Genomic DNA, 10,343 nt, shown 5'->3' on the forward strand with positions numbered 1-10,343 from the left:
TTCCCCCATGTACCCATGCTTTCCTTCACCCACTCTGAATGACTCACATGACAACGTTCCATTTCCTCAGAGTCACCACTCACGACGGCTATACTCATGACTGTCTCTGCAATAGCAGGAGGTCTTCTGTCTTCAATAAGTTTCAGACCTGAATACTTCAGCTTATCCAGGTACAGACCCTAGCAGACATTTCGAGCTGTTTAGAACATCTTTAACGATGTCTTATGTGTTGTTATGTGTAGCTGCTTGTACCAATTGAGAAACTTGTGAGTAGAAAGATCGCCTGATTTTTTCAATTTGCATCAATGTAATTTTTATTAAAAAATATGCAAAATATTATTTAAGTAATTGGTTATTTTAGTGCCACTGTAAAAAAAATGTCCTTAAATTTTCTTGATTTGTTATTCTTGCTCTATATTTGTTTATTAACCTTATTTCTTCATATATTTTGATGTTTCATCAGATTATGTCTTCATGAGTTTTTCAGTGATATGTTTATCGACAGTCTGTTCTTTACATTTATTAATTACTCTTTTACTTCTCTTTCATCCCCCATTCCTCTATCTTTTGTTTTTCTTCTGCCTCTTTCTCATCCTCGTCTTTCTGCTTTTTCTACTTTTACTGTTCTTCTCCTGCTACTTCTCTTGTTTTCCCTTTCAATTTCCTCCTAATAAATGTTGCCCATTGAACTCCCAGACTCAGAAGCCCGTTTATCCCAGAAGACATCGCGGCGATACCCACGAAACTACACAACCACAGCTTCATCCCAGGTAAAGACATCACTCACAACCTCTGACACAACCCAGATAAAACATTGATCACAATCCTTCTTTAATGCTCACAACTTCGGCTAAAACCCTTAACAAACAGCCACACACACACTTCAAACATGTGTTAAAATATATGTAAGTGCCTTTATGTATATTAACACTTAATATGAGAAGTCGACGCCATGTGTTTCCACAAAGCACCAGTGGATTGAGCAAGATTGGTCAGTCAACAGCAAGATTGAACTGAGAAACGTATTGATATAATTACTTACGTAGATGAACGGAAATTTACCTTTAGTCTAAAGAAATCTAAAGTCGGTAGAAGGCTAGATACACATATAGTTCTCTAAATACATTTATACATATAGAAGACCTTTCGTTAATGAAAGTATATTTATCTAAGGACTTGTGTATGTTACAGTGTACTAGTTCTAAGTCTACAATTATTTAAAAAAATTAACAATATGTTAATATTATATTTCTGTGTGTGTGTGTGTGTGTGTGTGTGTGTGTGTGTGTGTGTGTGTGTGTGTGTGTGTGTGTGTGTGTGTGTGTGTGTGTGTGTGTGTGTGTGTGTGTGTGTGTGTGTGTGTGTGTACACAGAGGAGGCGCAGCAGAAGGTGCCCGAGACGCAGAAGGTGCGGGTGTTGTGTTGGGTGTTGACACACCCAGCGACTCACTACACCAAGTCAGTCCACGTCAAGGCCACCTGGGGCTCCCGTTGCGACAAGCTTATCTTCATGAGCACCAAGAATGGTTAGTTGTACATCTCAGAATGGTCAGTGGTTCTTCTCAGATTGATTATAAGTCGCCCATTTCAAAGTAATTCGAAATCTTTCAACAGAAATGTCAATATTCCTTATGACAATTTTCTCCGGTATTTCTGAAAACATCCAAAGATTTTTTTAGAGTGATTAAGGGTTCTCAATATAAACTTTGGTAATTCTTCTGCAAATCATCAGATGTCTTTTATGACGTCTGAGATCATAGTTTGCAGAGTATATTGACCTAATTAAAATAGTGACCTAGTCAAAGAAAGTCAGTTTCCTTACTGTGGTCAGTGGTACTCTTCACTGTGGTCAGTAGTTCTCCTCACTGTGGTCTGTGGTACTCCTCACTGAGGTTCTCCACTGAGTCTTTCAGGAATTGTTAGTTTGCGTCTTCTGAGTGGTCTTTGGATCTTCTAAAAACAACACTTGATTCCATGAAAATGGTCACGCATTTCTATCAAAGTGTCTAAATAATTAAAGGATTGTATCAAAATGGTCACCGGGTTCAATAAAAATCGTCACTGGAGTTCATCAAAATCGTCAGTATCTTTACTCAAAAAGTGACCACACTCATCATAATGAATAGTGAACTTTGCCAATATAAGTGCTCTCTGATAACACTTAGCAATGATTGATTATAACGCCTCCTGTCTGGTCTGACTAGCTACGAGCAGCTGTAGCAGAAGTTAGACTGACTGTGACCAGCCATAAACACCTATAACAGAAGTTAGACTGGCTGTGACCAGCCATAAACACCTATAACAGAAGTTAGACTGGCTGTGACCAGCCATAAACACCTATAACAGAAGTTAGACTGACTGTGACCAGCCATAAACACCTATAACAGAAGTTAGACTGGCTGTGGCCAGCCATAAACACCTATAACAGAAGTTAGACTGGCTGTGACCAGCCATAAACACCTATAACAGAAGTTAGACTGGCTGTGGCCAGTCACAAACACCTGTAGCAGAGCACAGAGAGGCGGGACCAAAGAGCCAAAGCTCAACCCCCACAACCACAACTAGGTGAGTACAACTAGATGAGTACAGACTAGTCTGTCTATGGTCTTGTAAACATAAATTGTGTCTTTTTTCAGACCAACATAAAGCCACTGACCAGTTACCTGAAGACATAAATCTCTTCCTCATATGAGCAGCTGTTCTTGTAATGACGTCTCTGATGTTATTATTATTCGCTTTTCGTATTTCTTTCAGTGGTGCCCTAAAGTTTTCTTTATCTACTATATGGTTTACCTCATGGTTATGCCCACTAGGTTCTCGTCACCCACAACTCTATTTTTACAACTTGTAGCAAGAAATGAATATGTTGGTGATATACAAACGATAGATAGTTGAGTCACAATATCTTGAATCACGACATATAATTAAGTTATTGAGTCACAATAACGTGGCTGAAGATATAATGACCAAACCACGCATCAGGAAAGGAAGAAACGACGACGTTCCGTCCTGGACCAGTATGGAGTCTAGTAATAGACTTGGTAGTATTTGCCCGTACCTTCCTCTCTTCTGTTACCCGACTTGATTAGGGTCCGGGACGGAACGAAAAGTCGTCGCTTCTTCATTTTCTGATGTGTGGTTGGGTCATCATCCTGGTGATGATATTCAGAAAGATTTTTTCTTCAGACTCGAAGCTTGGAGCCATCGACCTGGGTGTTCCTGAGGGGAGGAGTGAGCTGTGGGCCAAGACCAAGGCTGCCTTCACCTACGTCTATAAGAACCACTTGAATGACTACGATTGGTTCTTCAAGGCGGATGCCGACACGTAAGTAACCTTGAAGGTCTCCTGAAGCAAGAAGTTATTTCGAAAATATTAACCCACCAATATATACAACTAGTCATCAATCAACATTTCACTCACTGTTAATCATCTTGAACCAATGGTTAAATTCCATTGTTTTGTCGCACGTTTGTATGTTATAATTTATGTAATGATAGGGCTGATCAATGTCGGTTTTTGTAAACTTCATCACTCCAAGTCTGTTGTTAATTCATCTGTTATTACAAGTCACAATCAAAAACCACCATTCACAGTCATTAACTACCAGTCACAGATGTCAACCACGAGACACATTAATCAACCACCAGTCACAAACATCAACCATACTCGTCTACCACTCAGGTATACCATCATGGAGAACATGCGTTACATGCTCTCGTATATGATCCCAACTTCCCCATCTACTTCGGCTCAAGATTCCGACTCTTCACCAAAAAGGGCTACATGAGTGGAGGTAAGTGGGCTTCAAGGCTCGCTTGAGACATTAAATGGGTTGAGAGAATATAGGTGAGTGAGAAGCTGTATATGGATCAAAGAACATAGGTGGGTGAGAAGCTGTATATGGATTAAAGAACATAGGTGGGTGAGAAGCTGTATATGGATCAAAGAACATAGGTGGGTGAGAAGCTGTATATGGATCAAAGAACATAGGTGAGTGAGAAGCTGTATATAGATTAAAGAACATAGGTGGGTGAGAAGCTGTATATGGATCAAAGAACATAGGTGGGTGAGAAGCTGTATATGGATCAAAGAACATAGGTGAGTGAGAAGCTGTATATAGATTAAAGAACATAGGTGGGTGAGAAGCTGTATATGGATCAAAGAACATAGGTGGGTGAGAAGCTGTATATAGATTAAAGAACATGGGGGTGACGAATTCCAAATTTATTCGAATTAGGATATTTGTGTGGTAAGTAAACTATATTTTTCCTGATGTTGTGAAACAAAATATTAATTCAGAAATTTTCTTCACATCATTTGGGATGTCTGTAGTAAATAACAATTATTCACAAAATATAATCATAAGTTACAGTCTCTCTTGGGTTACAGCCATATTCTTCGAAGTATTATAATTTGCTTTGTGAAAGAAATATCTTCTTTGGAGCTTAATTCTTCACTGTAAATCTCTTCATCATCATGGATTTTATTTTAATGCACGTCAAGGGTTTCATCATAAGCCACATCATTAAGGGTTTCATTGTAAGCCACACCGTCAAGGGTTTCATTGTAAGCCACATCATCAATGGTTTCATTGCAAGCCACATCATCAATGGTTTCATTACAAGCCACATCATCAATGGTTTCTTTTCAAGCCACTTCATCAATGGTTTCATTGTAAGCCACATCATCAATGGTTTCATTGTAAGCCACACCATCAAGGGCTTCATTGTAAGCCACATCATCAATGGTTTCATTGCAAGCCACATCATTAACGGTTTCATTACAAGCCACATCATCAATGGTTTCATCTGTATAAAGCAAATCTAATTCTAATAGCTCCTTATGTCATATTTTGCTCTTCTCTCTCTCTCTGTAAATATATCTCATTAAATCTTCTTTCTCTGCTCTTCGATCTCTGTATCCGTTTTCTCTTACTCTGTCATTTCCTTCTGCACCTTTCTGTGCATTTCACTTTCTCTGTGCCTGTGGTTACAGGTGGCGGATATGTGCTGAGCAGAGAAGCTGTGAAACAGTTTGTCGAGGTGTCCTTGCCTAACAAGACGCTGTGCAATCCATCAATCACGGGAATCGAGGATCTCGAAATGGGTCAGTGAATGCTTATAGATGTCTCAGTGGATGCTGAGATAGGTCAGTAAATCCCAAGATAAATCGGTGATAATATCTTGTTAGCTTAAAAATTGTATTAGTTTATTTCAGTTATTAATTCAAATTTTATTAAGAGCAACAATATATTAACGAAAGCCGCTTATGAGCTCACCAATTGGGATCAGTAAAATTATGTAAGTTGCAGTCTAGGGGTAAAGACACAATATTAAAGACAATGCAGCAAAGTAGAAGAATGATCCTAGAAAGGTATGTTGTGGTGTTTTAGTGATAATAACAGGCTTTAGGGGAGTATCTGTTCATTGCTATAGTTATTCACTGCAGGAATATGCTTGAACAATATCGGAGTTTTGGCCGGAGACTCTCGGGATGGTGAGGGTCGAGGTCGTTTCTTCGCAGGCACCCTCACCAGTCACTTGTTCAACGAGCTACATTTCTCATACATCAATTACGTCTACTACAACCCTAATACGGTACGTCTGCTACATCCCTAATACGGTACGTCTGCTACACCCTTAATACAGTACGTCAGCTACAACCCTAATACGGTACGTCTGCTACAACCCTAATACGGCACATTTGCTACAACCCTAACACGGAACGTCTGCTATAACCCTAATACGGTACGTTTCCTACAAACCCAACACGGTACATCTACTACAGCCCCAACACGGTACATCTACTACAACCTCAACACGGTACATCTACTACAACCCCCAACACCGTACGTCTACTACAACCCTCAACACGGTACATCTACTACAACCCCCAACACGGTACATCTACTACAAATCCCAACACGGTACATCCACTAAAACCCCAACACGGTACATCTACTACAACCCCCAATACGGACCATCTACTACAACCCCCAACACGGTACGTCTACTACAACCCCCAACACGGTACATCTACTACAACCCCCTAACACGGTACATCTACTACAACCCCCAACACGGTACATCTACTACAACCCCCAACACGGTACGTCTACTACAACCCCAACACGGTACATCTACTACAATCCCAACACGGTGCATCTACTACAACCCCCAACATGGTACATCTACTACAACCCCCAACACGGTACGTCTACTACAACCCCAACACGGTACATCTACTACAATCCCAACACGGTACATCTACTACAACCCCCAACATGGTACATCTACTACAACCCCCATCACGGTACATCTACTACAACCCCAACACGGTACATCTACGACAACCCCAACACGGTACATCTACTACAACCCCAACACGGTACATCTACAACAACCCCAACACGGTACATCTACTACAACCCCAACACGGTACATCTACGACAACCCCAACACGGTACGTCTGCTACAACCTCAACACGGTACATCTACAACAACCCCAACACGGTACGTCTGCTACAACCTCAACACGGTACATCTACAACAACCCCAACACGGTACGTCTGCTACAACCTCAACACGGTACGGCCTGTCATCATGCGGGTCATTTGCTGTCACAACAACAATTGCTTGAACTTCCAGAAGTTAATTATATTTTCATAATTGTTTATTTTTTTATTTTATTTCTTTTTTGAGATATATACAAGAGTTGTTACATTCTTTACATTCTTGTACATTCTTATTTCTCATAACTTTCGAAGTGACCATTTATTTTCCAAAGTGTTTCGCAAATTGGACTCATAAAAAAAAGAGTTTTCAAGATATTAGAATTGATATATTTCGAATTAAATAAATAAAAATAAATTGAAATCAGCAATCCAGCAGAGAATGCTCAGTAGGCAGGTGTTAAGATGTCTTACCTGTCGACTCGTCCTCAGGGCCTCAACTGTTGCTCAGACTCGGCCGTCACCTTCCACTACATCGACATTCGCAAGATGTACGAGATGGAGTACCTGCTGTACCACCTCAGGCCCCACGGTGTCTGCCCCAAGCATCCCGTCCCGGCACCTCTGCCCCCGGATACGGACAGCATCCCCTCTCAAGTGAGTCTTATCCCATGATTATCCAATTCTGATTGTTCTCTCCCCCCGTCCCTTGCCAGGTCTTTGTTCTGATCCCATACAAGGCTGTCGAGTCGTAGTGGCCTGGCGCTTTATCCTGATAGTTGCCTTCATAAGTTCTTGCAACCGACAGGAGTGTGACGTCACGACTCCAGCATAGGCAATGGTGGTTGACTGTTGACTGTTGACTGTTGACTGTTGACTGTCAGACTTCTCTGTAGGACGCCAAGGAGAACACAAAGGTGTCAGGTAAAAAGCCGGCATTAGGGGAACAACCTTGTTCCTGCTAATTCTCGATTCAGCCCAATGATAATTTTGCGGTAGGTAGGGCAGAGTGACAGAGGGAATTAGGAGAGATTAGGAATGAAGGGAGAAAGGGTGAGAGGGAGGAGAAAGATGAGAAGAGAAGAAAGGAGAGGAACGGGAGGTGTGAAGGGGAGGGAGACCCGGGGACAGAGGGGTATCTCATCTACGTCTTTATGTAGATTTATGAATTTTCCTTTGCTTTCCAGGTGTTGAAGATGCGCGGGGTGACGGCCACTGTGGGAGCAGCGCAGCGAGGAATAAACACCTACAAGCCTTAGACAAACATCAATTTTCCTGTCCAATAATACTTAATGCCGACCATATTACCTCTAATGAGACAATGAACTCAGTGCTGAGTTTGAGTCACCTCAGTGCTCCAGGTGATGTTATCGTTGATATACATCACGTTAGTGTGATTTCCCAGTGTATATTATTTATGATTTCAGTCAGTAAAAGATCAGAGAGAGAGAGAGTGAAAGAGAGAGAACACTACACTACATAAAAGAAATTCTGGAACTAACTATAACAGCATAAAGGAACCTGGTGAAACTGAAAGCAAGAGCTGTAATCCTACCTCAGCTCAATTGAAACCTAAAGACCCATTTATTTCATGAGCCTATTCTATACATCAATAGGAATAAACTTTATTAATTAACATTAGGTAACAATCATATAAGGAACAGGATGAGCGAAGTTCAAGTTCAAGTATGTTTATTGAGACAAGAACAAAACACATCCCAATGGGATTGAGTAGCTTCGGCTATTTATACCCCCCCTTCCAGGATGAGCCCATACCCAACTGTGTTCCAGAGCCTAAAATTGAAAAAAAAAATAAAAATAAAAATTTGTTCAGAGAGAGGGAAATTGCGGCTGAGAAAACACAAGCGATGATGATAACAAAACTGCATATGGCAAATCGGACAGACTTGCAAATGGGTGTCAAAACCTCAAAGTTCACAAATATTGACATTTTGGGAATGAAGTTCGATTCTTCAGTGGCAAAAGCCACATGGTTAACCTAGCCCAAAAGGCAGCCAGGAAACTTACAGCCCTACGGCGCATCTCACACTTTCTTGACAGCACCCCCCCCTCCCCGCTCAGCTCGTTGTTGCCGTGAGGGGGGCTTAGTGGGCGGCTGCCGGAGTGTGATGTTCCTTGGGACAGTCCTCTGTCCTTTTCTAGCCTTGTGCTCCTGCTGCCGTCCTCTCCAATTATGCTGAGCACCTTTTCCTTTTCCTTCTGTTTCGTTTTTCTCCCCCCTCTTCTCCTATCTGCTTGCCTTTTCCTGCCGACCTTTTGCTTGTTCTGGTTCTTCCCTTGGACTTCTTCTATTTTGATGCTCGGGTGCTGGAGGAGGCATACTCTTGCACCCGTAGAACTGTAGTACCCGACGTCGAGAGCGAGGGGGAACCTTTTATTGTCAATCCCCCTTTCGTCACTGAACCCGATCTCGACGGACTGTCGGTTCTTAAGGTGGCGTTTGTGGGGCGTATACTCACGACGCACCCCTAGGAGGCCCCGGCAAGATCGGCGATAGCTTCTTGTTGGGTATCCTGCCTCTAATTGTGGCTCCATGGTGGGTGTGGGGGAACATTCGTGAATGAATTTTCCTTTTCGTCATGATGATAACCCCTGTTTTGACTGTTTCTGCTTTACCTTCTCAGGCTCGTGGAGTGGGCGACCAAGCCCCCTTGTTACCTTGACCTTGCGAGTCGGTCCGTGTTGGAAGACCGGGCTCTGTAGCCTCCGCTGCATTGGGCCCCGACCTTGCTCCTCCTTTGGCCTCTCTGACTCCTTCCCCTGGCTCCCCTCCCTCCTCTGTGGTTGGGTTGAGCCCCAAGCCCCCAGTGGTGACTACCTCGTCCCCTGGCGCGGCTCCATCTCTAGTTGTAACTACTGCGCCTCTTAACCCCTCTCTCTCTCTGGGGGTTCTCACCGCCGTTCTCGTCACGGCCGCCCTCGCTCGATTCCTTCCAGTTCTGCTACCTATCAAGCCTTGTTTGGTCCCGCTTTGTGGGCCAAATATTTTGATCTCCTCCCTCTTGATTCTGCGCCTCCTGACGATTTCTCCCTCCATCGACATCTCGTTGATTCCATGGATGCGTCTGTTACTTTCAACCCCACTCGTCTCGGTACACGTGTCATTGCTGCTCCTTCTCAGGATGCTGCTTCCCGCTTGGCTGCCTTATCCTGCCTTGGCGAGACCCTTGTTCGGGTCTCGAAGAATGCTCAGTTGAATGCCAGTGTTGGCACTATTCTGCTCCCGCCCCATGTTGTAACCGGTGTTCGGAACCTGCGCGACTGCCACGACGATATTCGACATATCCTTGCTGCCCAGGGTCATTCTATTCTCCAGGTGGACACGTTTACTCGTCCCCCTCGTGGTAGTCGCCGTCAACCCCCTCCGGGATGGGAAGATTACCTTTGATGGTAGGACCCTTCCACCCTCTGTCATTCTTGCTGGTGTCAGGTGCTCTGTCCAAGAGCACATTCCTTCTCCTCGGCTCTAACAAATGCTGGAGGTTTGGGCATGGTGCCCTCCGCTGCTCCGGGACTGTCTCTCTCTGTCCTTTGTGTTGTGGCGAAGGTCACTCTAAGTCGGAGTGCACTTCTCCCCAGGCTCGTTGCCTCAACTGCAGTGAGGCCCACCCTACCTTCTCCTGTGCGTGTGTCCATTACAAGCTTGAGGCAGCTGTCCTCAACTTGAAGCACCGGGAGCGTTTATCTTTTCCTGAGGCGAGACGCCAGGTTCGCCGGCTCCCGCCTTATGCTAATATCTCTTATGGTCACGTGTTGCGCTCTTCCTCTCCTCGTCCTTCCAACCTTCCTCAGACTCACAACCGTTTCCGGGCCTTTGACCCTGATACGCCCACTGCCCCCTCCTCTGTTCCTTTGGGTTCTCTCCCGAAG

General features: G+C 43.6%; 1 protein-coding gene across 1 annotated transcript; it reads left to right on the forward strand.

Annotated features, from left to right (window-relative positions):
• The first annotated feature begins 936 nt into the window (after positions 1–936).
• LOC123760810 (glycoprotein-N-acetylgalactosamine 3-beta-galactosyltransferase 1) lies at positions 937–7,918 on the forward strand. The gene is given in 9 exon segments (XM_069328467.1): positions 937–991; positions 1,374–1,526; positions 3,187–3,325; positions 3,683–3,717; positions 3,720–3,794; positions 4,997–5,107; positions 5,450–5,598; positions 6,945–7,109; positions 7,640–7,918. Coding segments are annotated over 9 exon segments (954 nt in total). The 3' UTR covers positions 7,712–7,918.
• Positions 7,919–10,343: the final 2,425 nt, after the last annotated feature.

The sequence above is a fragment of the Procambarus clarkii genome, chromosome 21 (assembly GCF_040958095.1).
Source record: "Procambarus clarkii isolate CNS0578487 chromosome 21, FALCON_Pclarkii_2.0, whole genome shotgun sequence".
NCBI lineage: Eukaryota > Metazoa > Arthropoda > Malacostraca > Decapoda > Cambaridae > Procambarus > Procambarus clarkii.